At 45.1% G+C, this 18,801-nt stretch overlaps 1 protein-coding gene across 4 annotated transcripts in view; it reads left to right on the plus strand.

Annotated features, from left to right (window-relative positions):
• LOC115461697 overlaps nucleotides 1–3,949 on the plus strand; it is a 36,431-nt gene extending 32,482 nt beyond the window's left edge. For all 4 annotated transcript variants that reach the window (XM_030191725.1, XM_030191724.1, XM_030191722.1 and 1 more), the window contains exons 6-7: nucleotides 1,415–1,475; nucleotides 2,909–3,949. In XM_030191725.1, coding sequence (XP_030047585.1) covers nucleotides 1,415–1,475; nucleotides 2,909–3,015 — 168 coding nt within the window. In that variant the 3' untranslated portion in view covers nucleotides 3,016–3,949. The remainder of the gene's footprint in view (nucleotides 1–1,414; nucleotides 1,476–2,908) is intronic.
• Nucleotides 3,950–18,801: the final 14,852 nt, after the last annotated feature.

An 18,801-nucleotide genomic window follows, 5' to 3' on the forward strand; every position in this document is an offset into this window, starting at 1 on the left:
TAAGAGATTGAAAATGTACCATGAAAGTTCCCCCTCCTGAGGGAATCTGAATAAACACATAGCACTGTTCCGTAAATTAATGAAGTAGTAATTTTAAATCTAAGTTATCCAACACCTGTATCACCCATGTGGAAAATTAGCTGATGCCTAAACTTAATCGGTTCCACCACCTTTAGCAGCAATAATTTCAACCAAACGCTTAACACATCCTTAACAGAGATGTGAAAGACAGATTTTCACATCGCTGTTATAGAATCTTAGCCCACTCTTCTTTGCTGAACTGCTTTAATTCCCAGTCAATAGGTCACCTCCCTCTCTGCTTAGCTCAGCCATGTAACATTTCATCCAATTAATACATTACTTTTACAGGATAGCTGCCAGGCAAAATCACAGAAACCTCAGCATAATACAGAGACAATCTGTTTTTGAAACTCTCTGTGACCAAAGAAACTCCTCTTTCCCTTAAACCTTCCCTTTGTCTAACATTACATTTTGTTTAAACTTCAGAAATCATTGTGTGACACCAATGCAGGGCTTTTTTTTTTTTTTTTGAGGGGGTACTGAGTACCGACACCTTTTTCCATTGTCTGCTAAAATTGACTCATGGTCCCCAAGTTGTAATCAAAGAGCTCAGGCTCTACACACCAATTCTGCCTTATCATAGATTCTGTGACTGGTTGCAGGGGGCCTGGCTATTGTGGGGTGGGTCCCTCGGTGATCACCCCACCCCTGAAGGGTGGCCTGGCATTTGAGTACCGGTACTTTTTTTTGCTAGAAAAAAAATGTACTACACCTGTGCAATAATGGGGAAATCAACAGGAGGAAAACTCTCTTGCATCACTGTAGCTCTGAGAGAGTGCTCCAACAGCACTTTAATTACACATGATATCGATTATTTGTTAGCCAAAAAAACTGCTGCTGTAAATCTGCTTCACAGTGTAACGTGGACACTAAGAACCTACAACTCAAACTTTAGTCCTCGAACACTAAAGGCTCTAAAACCAGCATAACCCAGAAAACCAGCTCTTAATAGAGCTCTGCAACAAGCAGTACCAGGGTTTCCCCACTAGAGAGCAGCCCTCCCCTTCGCCAGTCTTCAGGAGGAGCTCACTAAAGGCCTGGGTTTTAGGGCAGAGTGTTTGTAAATGTAAATCCTGACTATTGAACACGATACCTTTTTTTGAAAATCAGACCTTCTGTGGCCCTAGACACCCGTAATGATTTGACTGAAACTCTCTCTCTTGCATCTGCTGAATCTGTTGCCAAGTCGTAACCCAGTCTAACAGGCTACTTCCATTGCATGGGGTATAAAACACTTATGTAGGAAGCCATACAATAGCAAGATGTCTAGCATCAGACAACATTTTGGTGTGTAAGAACTGAAATACTAATAACATAATTTTTCCTGTTACAGGAGTGGTTACAGCCCACTGATGATCAACCGCAAACTTTAGAATTGGTTTGCAGTCTTAGAGGTGAGTAGTAGCTTCTGAATGGTTTTGGTTCTCTGCTCTCCCTTCTGTCTCCTCGCCATCAGATTGATATATATATATTTTTTAAATATATCATACACATACTTTAAGGGCCTGATGCATTTGGAAATATTAGGTAGTAGTGAACCTATTTCAAGTCAAAAATCCATAATCCACCTCAAATTTTGCTGGTGATTCTTCCAGTTTATTACTGGAGAGCTGCTGGGGTTGGGGGGGGGGGAGTGGTCTTGGTTGTTTTCTTAATGAAGGCTCTGATTTTTTTTTTTTTTTTTTTTTTACTTGAGCTCTCAATTTTTGCCTTTGCATTGTCAGACAATCAGTAAACTAAATCTCCCCACATGTATAGAGAGATGATGAAAGTATGAGTAATCAGAGAAGCTATGACTCAGACACTGGAATAGACAAATTTCTCTTTAGTTCACACCATAATAGTTAATGCTTTTCCCATCATCGGTTCATTTGTGGCTCAAATAATGGAGATCTATATCGCAGGAATACAAAGGCCTGTATAATCTATGCTTGGGTTGATATCTTATACTTTATCCATTCCACTAGTCAGGACAGCCAAACCAGAAGTTTCTTAGCTTAGTTTGACCTAATTCTACATTAATTTAATTTATTTTAAATTCCACCTCTTGCAGATCCTTGTTAAGTTCTAACATAATGGTGGGAGACCCTTAACAAAATGCTGATGGGTTTTGGAGGGGGGTATGCCTTAGGAGGTCTGTTCAGCATATCTGTTACTGCTACTTAGATGTACACAGCGCTGTACACATTATATGCAAGTACTTTCTCTGTCTCTAGAGGATCACAATCAAAGTTTTTGTCACAGGGAGTTGCAGTGGGAATCGAACCCACTTTGCCAGGATCAAACCCTGCTGCACTAACCATCAGGGTTGCCAGGTGGAAAATTTTTTCCCCACCCAAACCAGCCCAAAACCCGCCCAAAGTCAAACCCCGCCCCTGACACCCCCACCCCCGCCGTCATCAGCCCCGCCCAGAACGTCACTAACCCTGCCCAAAACGCCACTAGCCCCGCCCCCCACGGCCGAAAAAAAACACTTAAAAACTGCCCAAAAGACCCAAAACAAGGCCAAAAAACCGCAACCCGCTGCGGGCAAAAATTTCCCGCGGCGGGTCGTGGAAAACCGCCCAATTGAGCGGTAAAACCGCCCACCTGGCAACACTGCTAACCATTAGGCCACTCCTCCACCTCCCCTTTGTGTTTAGAGACAGCTGTTCTCAGTTCAAGTTCTCCTGTTAGCCAGTATGGTTTTCAAGATTAACGTAATACCCTAACTTTATTCTGCAAACAGAGTTAATATTCACGGGCGAGAACAATGCATGTTGATCACTGCTAGTGGAGGGAAGTGGCCTTGACTGATTTTTGTTCTTGTCCTTTCTGTCGTCTGCAGGTGGTGAGGACAGAATGTTTAATTCCTCGACGCAGTCTACAGATAACAACTTGGAAGATGATGAGGAATCTTTATCAAAACCACCTCCGTATATTAGACTTGCTTGAAAAATGAGACCTAAAAACTTTTTTGAGCAATGAAGATAGTTTACTTCGTTTTGTGTTCTGTTCTGATCTTATACTTGATGTGAAGGTGGAAAAGCAACATTTTGCACTCGGTTTTTATTTCCACAGTACTAATGGAAGAGCCATCGTGTCGAGCTTCACGTGGCTGTTTTATAAAAGGACGCTTGCTGACTAGGACCGAAACCTATTTTAGCAATTGTACAACAAATATACCTCAGTTTTTATTTTTAAAAACAAGGAACTTTACTTTGTAGTCTGGTGTTCTCTCTCCCCCCCCCCCCTTCCTAGCATATATTCTTAATGTAGATATATATATTTTTTTTTAATTCAGTTTTTATACAGAGTAGGAAGTTCTGGCAGCAGATCTTGAGTTTAACACTAGATACAATGACCAAGCTGTGATATCAGTCTTAAAAATGCTATGGACCCAATTGTAATGTTCCAAAGAAATAAATCAGTTCTTATTGTGGTGTAAGGGAAATGTGTACAGCTTACAGTACTGAGCTGGTCAGTGCTTAATGCCACAAATCAGACTATTGATTGTACGTTTAACTGAATCTTGGTGTCTCCCATGCTAGGGTTTCACTTTTTCTCACTTTCACACATTTTTTGGTTCAAGTGGATGTGACTTAATAATGTATACATTAAGGATATGCACATAAATATTGGTTTGTTTTCTAATCGTGTTAAAACTGTTTCTAATTTTAAGATGCCTTAAATTTAGTGGACGATAAATCAGTTTATGATGTGCTAACAAACCGAATGCACACTGATGAATATGCATCCCTAATATACACATCCATTAAGGAGTAACTGTGTACAGTGGGATATTTCATGAAGTTTTGATTTTGATATCCAAATTCATATATTTTAATTATAGCATTAAATGTTCCTATGTTTAAAATCTGTAAATAAAGAAACCAAACTTTGCATATACATATTTGTGATTCAGTGTAATTCCGTTCCTCAGTGTGTGTGTGTGTGTGTGTATGTATGTATATATATATCTCTATATAATAGTTTGTCAATCTGCCTCCCTGGATGGATGGCTGGCTGGCTGCATAACAGCATGCAAATGAGCTTACATCAGCTCGCCTCCAGCGTTCCCTTCCCTCTCATTGTCCCGCTCTCGGGGAAAGACGAAATGATGTCAGAGGAGGGCGGGACACTGAGAGGGAAGGCTGGAGGCGATGCAAGCCGAGCCTGCCGCCGCTGCTTCAACACGAGGTAAAGAAAGGGGAAGGCTGGAGGTGAAGTGAGCTGAGCCTGCTGCCGCTGCAACCTGAGGGAAGGAAAGGGAAAGCTGGAGGTGACGCAAGCCGAGCCTGCCGCCGCTGCAACCTGAGGTAAAAGGAAAGTTTTAAAGGCAGTGCGGCAGGAAGGAAAAAAGGGTTGTGGGAGACGAGGGCGGGCAGGTGAGGGCTGGGGTTGAACTCGACGGGTGCTTAAAAGGGGGGCTGGGGCGAGTCACTGGACATGGATGGGAGGGAGAGGAGAATTGCTGGACATGGATGGGAGAGGGAGGGTAGGGGAGAGAGGAGAAATCACTTAGACGAGAGTCACTGGACATGGATGGGAGGGGAGAGAGAGGAGAAATCGCTTAGATAATAGCTTTCCTATGGCCTGTTTCATTTTTCACAAAACGGGCTTTTTTGCTCGTGTGTGTGTATGTATATATATATATATATAATTTTTTTTTTCTCCTTTTCACTTGCAGCAGATGAATCCAGGAACTAGTGGGTTAAGTCCACCTACCAGCAGGTGGAGATAGAGATAAACAAACTAAAGGCAGTGATGCCAGACAGCCAGCTCCTTCCTCAGTTAGTATGTCTCTATCTCAGCAGGTGGTGGACGACTTTTTCTCCAGCTCCTGGGCCCAAGGCCTCTGAGTGCTCCTGGGCCGGTGGCCAGTTTGAGCCGGGGGTGGCGGACTGGTGGTTTCCCCTTTGGCAGCATACGCAGTTGCTGGGTCCCTGCTGCACCTCAAATTCCCTCTGAACAGGCTTTTGCTGTTCCTTTCCTTCCCTGTTTTGTTTCTGCCTCATCACTAAAAAAAAAAAGAGAACCATAGAGTTTATTTAAAAGAGAAGCACAGGGAAGTGTGCTTTTGCTGAGAGCAGGTTTGTGTTACTGCTGTCGGAGTCCTGTTTTCTTTTGCCTGCTTGTCTGAGCCTGCCTCGAAGTGGAGTCGGAGAGTTTTTTTTCCCTTCGGCTCAGCTGTCAGTTCCCGCGCTTTCCCGGTCCGGGGTGAGTCCTGCTGGGTTCCTGTTCGGGGATGGGCGATGGCAGTGGAAGTCGTGAAACGCTGTTCCCAATGCGGGAAACGGCGTTCGGCGGCGGGCCTTTGCAGCGCAGGGTACGCTGATTTGGCGGGACTCGACAGCGGTCCCCCCCCCCCCCGAGAGTGTGCTTTCCTGCCTAGAGCCTGGCGATTCTCGCGCCATTTTGCGATCGGTCGCTGAGCTGGTTCCGGTAGCGGTTATGGGCGAAGTTTCTTCTCTGCTAGTAGGGGAGTCAGGGGGCCGTCAGGCACTATGGGCGGTGGTGCAGGTGCCATGGCTGCGACCTCTTGCGGGGGAGGGGTTTTCGCCAGAGTTTTGCTACTTCATCAGGCGTTTTTGTTGAAAAGGGCCTTGTCCCCCCCTCATACGGCTGCGACAGCTTTGGCCTTTGATTCGCTCGGGGTCTGGGGGTAACCAAGAGATTTTGGAGTTTTCCCCCAGAGGATTTCTCCTCCCTTAAAAAGCCTAGGCTTTCTTTGGGGTCTGAGGAGGGGTCCTGCATACAGTAGCCTGCAGCTTCCTCTGTGGTGGCTCTCTCAGAGCAGACGGGGGTGGAGGACGGTGTCTTCACTGACCATCCGGAGGACTCTTCCGCCGTGAGGATTTTCCATAAGGAGGAGTTGTCCTCCTTTTATCTCTGAGGCGCTGGAAGCCCTGAATATAGAGGACCCTGAGGTTGCGGCCTCTCAGGCGGTCAACCCCAAGATGGCTAGTACCAGACGATCTAAGGCCTTTCCGGTACATGAAGCTATTGAAGAGTTGATTTCGGCCCAGTGGGAGGATCCGGATGGGGGGCTGAAAGTAGCCAGGGCTATGACCAGGCTGTATCTGGTTTCACCGGACCGTTTTAGAGTAGCTTGCTCTACCTAGGGTGGATGCCCTGGTGATGGTGGTCACTAAGAAGACTACTTTTCTAGTGGAAGGTGGTGTGGCACTTAAGGATATGCAAGACAGATGGCTAGAGGCCTCTTTAAAACGTGCCTTTGAGTTGGCCGCTTTGACACTTCAAGCTTCTGTTTGTAGTTCTTATGCGGCTAGAGCTCATCTCAGTTGGCTACATTCTGTCATGGATTCAATTTCAGAATCTGATATGCCGGGAACTCCTCAGATGTTGCTGATGGATATTGGGCTGGTGTACTTGGCGGATGCCTTGTATGATTTGGTCCGTGCTTCAGCCAAACTCATGGCCTTGACCGTTTCCTCTCGGCATCTTCTGTGGCTCCGTCATTGGGCCGCAGATATGGCATCTAAGCCATGGCTCATTAAATTGCCTTTCCGAGGGAAATTGCTTTTTGGGGAAGACCTAGAAAAGATTGTTAAAGATTTGGGGGATTCCAAATCTCAGCATCTTCCGAGGATAGACCCAAGTCTACTTCCAGGCAGGGAGCCTCGAGGTCACATTTCAGAGAGACGCGACGGTCCAACGCAGCCTTGCAGCGTTCTTCCTTTCGCAATGAGAAGCGTCCGGCTGGACCCCCCTCTCGTCAGGGGGCTCCTTCTCGGGCCTACCAACGATGGGGCATAGGTCCACTCGGGAGGAGAGCAGATCGGTGGTCGGCTTTCTCTGTTTCTTCGAGTGGGCCAGAATTTCTTTGAACCAGTGGGTCCTCTGTGGTGTGAGAAGGTTACAAGCTAGAATTCTTCTCTCCCATCACAGACTTTTTTCTGAAGTCCCGCTGTGTATCGCGGGCCAAGAGGACAGCGGTTCTGCAGTGTTTGTGAGACCTGCCAAGGATAGGGGCTATCGTGCCTGTTCCTCCTCTCGAAAGGCGCACAGGTAGGTACTCCATCTTCTTTGTGGTTCCAAAGAAGGGAGGGGCTTTTCGGCCTATTCTCGATCTCAGAAAAGTTAAACCAGTTTTTGCGGGTTTGTCACTTCTGCATGGAGTCATTAAGGGCAGTTATTGCTGCTGTTCAACCAGGCGAGTTTTTGACGGCTCTCGATTTGAGGGAAGCTTACCTTTACATTCCCATTTGGCAGCCCCATCAGAGATTTCTCAGATTTGCAGTGCTGGGTCAGCACTTTCAGTTTCAGGCCCTTCCTTTCGGAATGGCCACTGCCCCACGCACTTTTTCCAAGGTCATGGTGGTGGTGGTGGTGGCAGCGTTCCTGCGGAAGGAAGGGATTCGAGTGCATCCATATGTCGACAACTGGCTGAGTCGGGCGATGACAGCAGAGGAGAGTCGAGTGGTCACCAACCTAGTGATTGCAGTGTTGCAATCCTTAGGTTGAGTGGTCAATATGGATAAGTCATCTGGTTCAGTCTGAAGTATCTTGGAATGCAATTCGATACGAAGCGGGGGAAGGTGTTTCTCCCCGAGGGGCGAAGGATCAAATTGCTTTCTCAGGTACGGACTTATTGAGTCGTCGTGCTCCCCGAGTGTGGGACTATGTTCAGCTCCTCGGTTGCATGACTGCGACCTTGGAGGTCATTCCACGGGCAAGGGCTCACATGCGGCCTCTTCAGAATTTCCTTTTGAGCAGATGGTCGCCGACGTCGCTGGATTATCAATGACGCCTTCCTTGGTCGAGCCGGGCCAGGGACAGTCTTGCGTGGTGGCTCCGGTCAGCCAATTTGCAGAAGGGTGTTTCTCTGGCGTCTCCCAATTGGGTGGTAGTCGTGATGGATGCCAGTCTTGTGGGCTGGGGAGCCCATTGTCTTCATCAAGTAGCCCAGGTATCGTGGACCCCTCTCGAAGTGACTTGGCCGATAAATCGTCTGGCGTTGTGAACAGTTGTGAATGCACTGTGGAGTTTTCAGGACCTTCTGCAGGGGCAGGCAGTTTGTGTATTCTCAGACAACACCACGACAGTGGCCTACATCAATCAGCAGGGGGGCACTTGCAGTCTTCCCTTGGTAGTGGAAGCATCTCGTCTTCTAGTATGGGTGGAAGCGCATGTTCAGAGTGTCAGCAGCGCACATTGCAGGTCAAGACAATGTTCAAGAGGATTTTCTCAGCCGGACTCTTTTGGACGCAGTGGAATGAACGCTGTCGGACTCTGCTTTTCGGCTGATCTGTCAACGTTTGGGAAGGCCAGTAATGGATCTCATGGCCATGGCTTGCAATGCCAAAGTTCCCCAGTTCTTCAGCTGCAAACAGCAGCCAGGATCCGCAGGATTGGACGCTCTTCTCCGGCCATGGCTGGAACAACAGCTACAGTACGTTTTTCCTCTGTGGCCTCTGATAGGGAGAGTTCTTTGCTGCATAGGGCAGCATCGGGGGCCAGTCATTCTAGTGGCCCCAGACTGGCCCCGACAGCTGTAGTATGTGGATCTCATTCGAGCACACTCAGAGCCACCATTCCGACTTCCGGTGACTCCCGATCTGCTGCATCAAGGGCCAGTTCAGATGGAAAATCCCTCCTGCTTTGGTCTTACGGCCTGGCTATTGAGAGGCGGCAGCTGAGGAAGAAGGGATTTTCAGGTCTAGTCATTGCCACTCTTTTGGGGGCATGGAAGCAGTCTACTTCAGCAGCGTACGCGGAAAGTTTTCTCGGCGTGGTGTGCTTTGCGTGCTGAATCGCCTTTTCGGGCGGACATTCTGGTTATTCTGGAGTTCCTTCAGGATAGTCTTCAAAAGGGATTGGCATATAATTCCCTTTGAGTGCAGGTGGCCGTGCTAGCTTGTCTTAGGGGCAAACTGGACTGTTCCTCTTTAGCAGCTCACTCTGATGTGGTCCGTTTCCTATGCGGGGCTCTTCAGCATCAGCCTCCTCTGCGGGAGCCGTGCCCGGCGTGGCATTTGAATGTGGTACTGCGAGCCCTCCAGGCCCCACCATTTGAGCTGTTGAATAAGGTTTCTGAGAAGGATCTAACACTTAAGACAGTGTTTTTGGTGGCCATTGCTTCAGCTAGGAGGATTTCTGAAATTCAGGCTTTGTCTTCCAGAGATCCTTTTTTGCAGTTTTCTGAAGCAGGGGTGTCAATCCGGACGGTGCCGTCATTTCTACCTAAAGGGGTTTCAGCTTTCCATGTCAATCAGGCACTTTATCTTTCGTCTTTTCAAAGAGAGGATTATCCGGGGGAGTTTGCCTCGCTACGTTTCCTGGATGTGCGGAGAGCCTTATTTCAGTACTTGCAGATCTCTAACAAGTTTCGATGCTCGGATCATCTCTTTGTGCTCGTCGGGATCGAAAAGAGGTGAGGCGGCTTCTAAGGCTTCCATTGCTCGCTGGATTAGGGAAGCCATTGGAGCGGCGTATCTGCTGCAATGGTGGGCGTCTCCAGTGGCCCTGAAGGCGCATTCTACTCGGGCACAGGCGGCTTCTTGGGCAGAGGCGTTGGCCTTATCTCTGGAAGAGATTTGTTGGGCGGCTACTTGGGCGTCCCGTCATACTTTTGCGAAGCATTACAGGCTAGATGTGTCTGCTCAGGAGGATGCGAGTTTTGGGGTGGGAGTGCTGGTGCGGGGAGCGTTGGCTTCCCACCCTACTTAAGGAATGCTTTGGTACATCCCACTAGTTCCTGGATTCATCTGCTGCAAGTGACAAGGAAGGTAAAATTATGTCTTACCTGATGATGATTTTTCTTTCCTTTGACGCAGCAGATGAATCCAGGATCCCTCCCTAGTTCAGCGGACGTTTTTTTCATTTTCTGCGCAGTGTGGCTATTTTTTTCCTTCTGGGTTCTCTTTTGCAGAGTTCAGACAGATATGGGAACACGGAAAGGATTCCGATTTCTGGATGTGTTGCAGTTATTTCGGAGTTCTTATTTGGTTCTCTGTTTTTCATAGTGAGGATGGTTTCTGGTTGTTGGTTTCATATTTTTGGCCTTGGCAAATGCTTACGAATGACATACTAACAGATGAAGGAGCTGGCCGTCTGGCATCAATGCCTTTAGTTTGTTTATCTCTATCTCCACCTGCTGGTAGGCGAACTTAACCCACTAGTTCCTGGATTCATCTGCTCTGTTAAAGGAAAGAAAATTATCAGGTAAGACATAATTTTACTGTGTATGTGTGTATATATATATATATATATATATATATATATATATATATATATATATATAGTGTGTGTGTATAATATAATTTTTTTATTAACCATTATTGCAGGGAGCACTGATGGGATGCAGTGCATAAAGTAGGGTATTTGCTATTTTTAGTCCATCAGGTGATGCTTTCATATTGGACTAACTTAATACATTTTTTTTTTTTTTACAAGCTTTCGAATGCACAATCATCTTCAGGTCACTTATGAGCAAAAGATGACAAAATTCAAAATAAATATGTAGTGAATCATGAAAAGCATTCCAATGACACTCAAGGGAGAAAGAGGGTGGTGGGAGTAGTGACATGGAGAAATGGAGGTGGATGGGTAATCAGAAGGTGACCAAAAGTATGGTTTATGGTTTATAATGTGATAAATCCAGATCCTTGTAAGTCCTGTCTGGTGAAAGTCATCATGTTTCTTTTATTTTAATGTCCAAGGTCTTTTATGTTCCTGGATTTTTTTTTTTGTTTTGTTGCTTGATTTAGAAGGAGCGTTATGTTGAGGAGTGGAGGAGTAGCCTAGTGGTTAGTGCAGGGGACTTTGATCCTGGGGAACTGGTTCAATTCCCACTACAACTCCTTATGACCCTGGGTGAGTCACTTAACCCTCCATTGTCCCAGGTAAAAATATGTACCTGTATATACTATGTAAACCACTTTGAATGTAGTTGCAAAAATCACAGAAAGCTGGTATAATCAAGTCCCATTTCCCTTTAAAACCTTTTATTCAAACTTGAAATGAAGAGAAATAGTCAATATTAAAACTATTTTAAACTGTCAAGGTTAACACACTTTACATTTCAATGTGTTCAAAGATGTAACCACCACCCTCTCCCCCATTATCCCTCCTAGCGTCCTGTACTTGCCAAGCCTCTGAAATCATAAGTACATAAGTGTTGCCAAACTGGGACAGATCAAAGGTCCATCAAGCCCAGCATCCTGTTTCCAACAGTGGTCAAGCCAGGTCACAAATACCTGGCAAGATCCCAAACAAGTACAAAACATTTTATACTGCTTATCTCAGAAATAGTGGATTTTCCCCAAGTCCATTTAATAATAGTCTATGGACTTTTCTTTTAGGAAGCTATCCAAACTTTTTTTAAAAACTCCGCTAAGCTAACCGCCTTTACCATACTTTGGTAACAAATTCCAGAGTTTACTTACACGTTGAGTGAAGAAAAATGTTCTCCGATTCGTTTTAAATTTACTACATTGTAGCTTCATCGCATGCCCCCAGTCCTAGTATTTTTGGAAAGCGTAAACAGACGCTTCACTTCTAGCCGTTCAACTCCACTCATTATTTTATAGACTTCTATCATATCTCCTCTCAGCCGCCCTTTCTCCAAGCTGAAGAGCCCTAGCCGCTTTAGCCTTTTCTCATAGCGAAGTTGTCCCATCCCCTTTATTATTTTCATCGCCCTTCTCTGCACCTTTTCTAATTCCACTCTATCTATATAAAATCATAAGAGTTTGAGGCATCTGCCGATGAGAACTGAGCCGATGGGGGAGGACGGAGACAGAACCCACAGCGATGAGGCGGGGATGGGGCACACATTGTATCCCCGTGTCATTCTCTAAACAGGAATGATGATCTTTGATCTAGGATTTTTAAAAAATTCTTTTTTTTAGTTGAATGGATATTGTTTTAAAAACTTTATTCAGCCATTTTTTTTCCTAGTTGGCATATTTTACTGGTAGAAAGCAGGTCCCTGCAACTTTATACGTTCCCAACTTTGTATGTTGGGAAGCTTGCCAGGTGCCCTTGGCCTGGATTGGCCGCTGTCGTGGACAAGATGCTGGGCTCGATGGACCCCTTGGTCTTTTCCCAGTATGGCATTACTTATGTACTTATGGCCTATTTCGTAGGGCGTTAAAATCTTTCCTATTTCAAAAGTTCCTGACTTCTTTACCAGATTGTGCTTTGTTGCCATGTAATTTTTTATAGCTCTGTAAGCCACATTGAACTTTATGGCTAATGTAAGGTTAAATGGTCAGTATTCTCAATGGAGAAGGGTAGGTAGTGGGATTCCCTAGGGGTCTGTGCTGGTACCACTGCATTTAAACATATTTATAAATGATCTAGAGCTGGGAGTAACGAGGTAATTAAATTTGTTGATGAAGCAAAGTTATTAAATCACAAGAGGATTGTGAAAAATTGCAAGAGGATCTTATGAGACTGAGCATCCAAATCACACACATTTAATATGAGCAAGTGCAAAGTGATGCATGTAGGAAAGAGGAACCCAAAGCATAGCTACATGATGCAAGGTTCCACATTAGGAGTCACTGCCCAGGAAATGGATCTGGGTGTCATCGTTGATATGTTGAAACCCTCTCCTCAATGTGCAGCGATGGCAAAGAAAGCAAATAGAACATTAGGAATTATTAGAAAAGGAATGGAAAACAAAAATGAAATTATAACACCTTTTATATCGCTCCATGGTGTGACCACATCTTGAATACTGTGTGCAATTCTGGTCACTGCATCTCAAAAAACATATAAGTATTAGTACAGGTACAGAGGAGGCCTGTGCCCAAGTGGGGCTTGTACTGGGTAGGGTTGGGGGATGACCACGAGGAAGTTGCTGCCTTGAATAGAAGCAGCACAGAGAGAGCAAAAGGATGTGCTGCTTTTGACACTGTCGATCACAGCATGCTTCTCGATACCCTGTCCTCACTTGGATTCCAGGGCTCTGTCCTTTCCTGGTTCTCTTCCTACCTCTCCCTCTGCACCTTTAGTGTTCACTCTGGTGGATCTTCTTCTACTTCTATCCCTCTGCCTGTCGGTGTACCTCAGGGTTCTGTTCTTGGTCCCCTCCTCTTTTCTATTTACACTTCTTCCCTTGGTTCATTAATCTCATCCCATGGCTTTTCCTACCATCTATATGCTGATGACTCCCAAATCTACCTTTCTACCCCTGATATCTCACCTTGCATCCAAACCAAAGTTTCAGCGTGCTTGTCTGACGTTGCTGTCTGGATGTCTCAACGCCACCTGAAATTAAATATGACCAAAACCGAGCTTCTCATTTTCCCCACCTCCCCACTCCCCCCTGTTTTCTATTTCTGTTGATGGCTCTCTCATTCTCCCTGTCTTTGACTCTTCTCTCTCCTTCTCTGCTCATTTCCAGCAGATTGCCAAGACCTGTCGTTTCTTTCTTTACAACATCCGTAAAATCTGCCCCTTTCTTTCCGAGCACTCTACCAAAACCCTCATCCACACCCTTGTCACCTCTCGTTTAGACTACTGCAATCTAGTTCTTGCTGGCCTCCCACTTAGTCACCTCTCCCCTCTCCAGTCGGTTCAAAACTCTGCTGCCCGTCTCATCTTCCGCCAGGGTCGCTTTACTCATACTACCCCTCTCCTCAAGTCGCTTCACTGGCTCCCTATCCATTTTCGCATCCTGTTCAAACTTCTACTAACCTATAAATGTACTCACTCTGCTGCTCCCCAGTATCTCTCCACACTCGTCCTTCCCTACACCCCTTCCCGTGCACTCCGCTCCATGGATAAATCCTTCTTATCTGTTCCCTTCTCCACTACTGCCAACTCCAGACTTTGCGCCTTCTGTCTCGCTGCACCCTACGCCTGGAATAAACTTCCTGAGCCCCTACGTCTTGCCCCATCCTTGGCCACCTTTAAATCTAGACTGAAAGCCCACCTCTTTAACATTGCTTTTGATTCGTAACCACTTGTAACCACTCGCCTCCATCTACCCTCCTCTCTTCCTTCCCGTACACATTAATTGATTTGATTTGCTTACTTTATTTTTTGTCTATTAGATTGTAAGCTCTTTGAGCAGGGACTGTCTTTCTTCTATGTTTGTACAGCGCTGCGTATGCCTTGTAGCACTATAGAAATGCTAAATAGTAGTAGTAGTGAGTTTTTATATAAATAAGGTATCTGATAAAGTTTTATGGGATGATCTATGGTATGTGTTGGAGAAACTTGGGATAATTCAGATGTTGCATATTTCTCCCAAGGCAAGAGTGCTGGTTAGTGCATGTGTCTTCCCAAGTTCCCAGAGTTTGTATTAGAAAGGCTGACCAGGCAGGGGTGTCTGCTATTTCTGGATTTGTTTGCCCTTCGCATTGAACCTCTGGCCAAGAAACTGGGACAAGATTATCAGGGTTGTGAAAGTAGGAGAGAAAGTAAATAAATCTGCTCTGTTTGCCGATGATTTGTTGGTGAGGTGGGCAGCTGAGACATTGCTGAGGCTTTTAGAGATTGTGTGAGAGTTCAGAGTGTTCTTAGCCTCTAAGTTAATTTGGACTGGGGGAGGAGAATCCTTGGCTCTAGGAGTCACAGGTATGGTACAAGAGCAGTGTTGATAGTGGGGCCCCTTTCCATTTGCACTTGGATTCACTATTGCTTAGGCAGTTGAAGGAGCTGTATGGCCTTAACACAGGCCTTCTACTGAAAGATACAGAGATTTGCTTGCTTGATGGAGTTGCTGCTTGCTTTGTCAGGCAAGATTAAAATGGCAGTTGATAATTATTTACTGTATAATATGACCTAAGAGCTGTCACGATTTATTCCATGCCTACACTCACCTTGCCCCCGGGTGACCGGGCCCTGTGGTTGCTGTAGATTGTTTTTTTCCTGTTTCTCAGACATCTTCTAGGTTCCATTTCGGTCCTGATGTTCCAGCACTCCAGACTTCCCCCGATGTTTCTGCTGCCAAGCCTCACCTGTGACCTCATCTGTAATTGCCTTTATTAAGCTCCTGGGAATTGTCAGACTTGCCTTTGCAACAGGTCTTCAGATGTGCTTTCATCTGCGAGTGCTTGTTGTAGTGCTAGCTCTTCTAGTCCCTTTCTTGTTTGTCTTTAGCTTCTGTTCCTTATTGTTTGTATCTGCCCTGTTTGTCTTTAGCTCTGTTTCCTTCCTGGTTGTAGTTGCCCTGTGTGTCTTTATCTTCTGCTCCTTACTGTTGTATCAGCCCTGCGTGTCTCTGCCCTGTCTGTCTTCAGCTTTAGTTCCCTTCCTGCTTGTATCACCCTGTTGGTCCTCAGCTTCTGCCCTACCCTGCTTCTGTCTGCCTTGTTTGAAACTCCTGAATCCAGTCCAGCCAAGCCAACTCTGTTCCAGCATTTGGTTCCAGTCCAGCCAAGCTAAGTCCGCTCCAGCCTTTTGGTTCCAGTCCAGCCAATCCAAGTCTGTTCCAACATTTGGTTCCAGTCCAGCCAAGCCAAGTCTGCTCCAGCCTTTGGTTCCAGTCCAGCCAAACCTGTTTGAGACTCCTGTTCTTGGTACCAGCCTGTGGGTGTTTGGCCTCGCTTCCAGTTTGGGTGGTTCTCCTGCTGTTGCCGGTCTCTGGCAGCAGCCCAAGGGCTCACTACTCCGGATCACCCTCAGCTGCATGACAAGAGCAAGTAAAATGTTGGACCTAAAAAAAAAAAAAAAAAAAAATGATGGTCTTACTGAAATGGTTATATGTCCTCCAAAGTTTGTCTTTGGGGATTGCCAGAGTGGATACTGGTAAATGGAATAAGATGCTGACAAAATTCCTCTGGAGTGATTGGAGGCCAAGGGGTCAATTGAAGATTTTGAAGTGCACAATAGAGTATGGAGGCTTGGGTTTGCTAGCTCTTTGCTAATGTTTGCTGTCTCCAATTGCTACCCCATCTTAGTTTGGGGGAAGGGGAGGCCCTCACAGTATTTTGGGGTGGATAGTAAGCAAGACAGAAACCTGGCTTTGTTAAATGCTGTGTGTTATATCTTTTCCTAGGTGGAAATGGGTTTTTTCTTTTTCTTTTTTTTTTTTGGGGGGGGGGGGGGGGAGCTCGGTGTTTTCAGCTCTGGGAGTTTGAATTTCTATAAACTGGGGCAAGTTTGGATAGTAAGGGAGTGCAGTTAGGGTTCACGGGACGATGGGCAGCTGAGCGGGTGCCCCAAAGAATGGCACCAGATGAAGACTCATTGTTAAACATTATTTGACAACCTAACAAAGGGTAAAATACAGACTCTTCTGCTCAAAGAACGTTGGAAAATGGTTGCATCAAGATGAACCCTGAAAATGTTTGAGTATGCTGCCAAAAGGATCGAAAACAACTAAAGAGACTCCCCTCCCACCCGAGTCAAGCAAACTAAGATGGTGGTGGAGGGTGAGGTCTCAATGTTCACCTTGCATGAAGCAGCAGGTCAAGAACTTACAAGGTCTTTAACAGCTGTGATGGATGGAACAGATACATTGAGTAGAGGCCAAGCCTCAGGAAAGCCAAAAACCATGGCCAATCTTGTACTGCTTATTGAATTGTGTGGACAAAGAGCTTCTGCTGAGGACATTTTGAGAGATAATTAAGTTGGAGAACGAAAGCCATACTATCCTCTTGTTTCAGGATTTTTCATCTGAAGTGGTGGCCAGGAGGAAAGATAGGGTGCCTTATTGCATAGAACTGCATAAGAGAGGAATTAAGGCAACCCTGTAATACCCAGCTCAGATACATTTTAGGTACCGAAACAAGGATTTAACCTTTGAGAATCCCAACGAGTTGGAAATATTCCTTCAGAAGATGGCTGAGAAACTGTACCAAGCATAGATGCCGCAGGGCACGGCAAATTGATCTGGAAGCATCGGATGTGCAAGCTCCTAAGGCAGAGCTTTGGACGACATATTGTTTGTTCTGATTCACCACGATCAAGGTACCCTTTTAGGAAACACTATGTATGCTCCCTTTATTTAGCAGCGCTTGTTTCTACTTTTAATTAATTTTTGTTAAATGACTGTGGGTTCTCTCTGACTGGTGTAGAACCAGAGCCTAACTAATGGGGTGTGAGGAAAAAGTACTAGGAGGATTCGAGAAATACATTTATGGAACCTTATGTCAGTATCTGGAGAGTTGGGCAGCGAGAAGGGGGCACCTTGAAGCCTTAGACTGCCCACAATTTGCCTCTTGAACAGTGGGAGAAGGAAGCTATATCATTAATGGAAGTATGATTGATGCTATCTGCTCATTGACTATAATCCCTGTATACTGGATGACTGTCCCTGTTTTGTTTTCCATTTGAATATCCACCATTAATTTTACATGAGTGACTTAAAGTAATTTATTTTCTTTTTTTTTTTTTAGATTGTTATTCAGTTTCTGCTTCGAGTAAGTTACACAGCATCTCTTACACTTGGAGTGTTCTTAGGAATTATGGAGGATTATTGGAGATTTCAAGGGGAGACAGCGGGAATCTGAGTGTGCATGAGTGGGGGAGGTTGTATGAGTGGGGACTTATACAGTGAAGGATGGTAGATATTACTGTACGAGAGATCGTCTTTCAAATGTTAGGATTTCTCCCAGCTTCCTGAAGAGCAAAAAAGCACTTTACATAGGGTGATCAGTGAGGAAGAAGGCAAGGGTGCGATTAAGCGCTTAAAACTGGTAAAGGCTCCAGGCCCTGATAGCATGGGGCCAGAATTTTATAAAATATTGGGAACAATTTGGTGGCAAGACCCCCTACAATTAAACTATAACAGTTTGAGAACCGGAAACCCCAAAAATGGTCCAAACCATACATCGTTCTTTTACCCAAGCCAGGGAAAGATGTTGAACAACTGGGGGCATATAGACTGATATCCCTTCTGAACCAAGATGCCAAGCTACTAGTGGCAATATTGGCATATAGATAGAACTGCTTTACCACTATGAACCTCCTAAAAGTGCTTATGACTATACAGGCCAATAAGAGAAGGACTAAAAAATGGCAGTAGCCAGTTTAGACACGGAGAAGGCTTTGATAGCCTTTCTTAGAAACATCTGTTTTGAACCCTGGATTGATTTGGTCTATGAGGACAATTTATGGGTTGAGTTAAGACTCTATATGACAAACCTAAAGCCCAACTAATTATTAATGCCACCTATCCCCCCTCGCTTTTGTGCTAGTGTTGGAACCACTAGCTGAATATATTAGGCAAGACAGGAACATCTCAGGGATCAAGACTGGAAAGAAAGAATGTCTAATCCGTTTACTTGCTGCTATTATGCTTTTGTATATGGATCATACACCAATGCAATTACCGATTGTTTAAAACATAATTTGGGTCCATCTCTAGTTTAAAAGTGAATTGTGGCAAATCTGAAATATTGGCCCTCAATGGGGAAGGAGAATCCCAATGGCAGAGAGATATGATCATTCCGAAGTAGAAGGGTACATTAAAGTAATTAGGCTTTTACTTGAATGTTGAGTCTACTGGGGAGTATCAATGCAATATATAGATTTGATTATTGTAATCTTGTTCTGATTGGATGCTCTAAAACTTTAATAAACTGCTTACAAATTGTGCACAATATGGCTGTTAGACTGATTTTTGGTTTGTCAAGATGTGATTCAGTTAACTGAATCACATCTTGACAAACTATTGGTTTGCCAATCATGGCCCATATTCATTTTAAGGTGAGTTTAATGGTATTTAAAATTCTACCTGGTGATGCCCCTTCTTATCTGATAGACTTAGTGGTACTGTTACATAGAGCTAGCACTCAGAACCAACTGCGATTTCCA

Source organism: Microcaecilia unicolor, chromosome 2, assembly GCF_901765095.1.
Source record: "Microcaecilia unicolor chromosome 2, aMicUni1.1, whole genome shotgun sequence".
In the NCBI taxonomy this organism is placed as follows: Eukaryota; Metazoa; Chordata; class Amphibia; order Gymnophiona; family Siphonopidae; genus Microcaecilia; species Microcaecilia unicolor.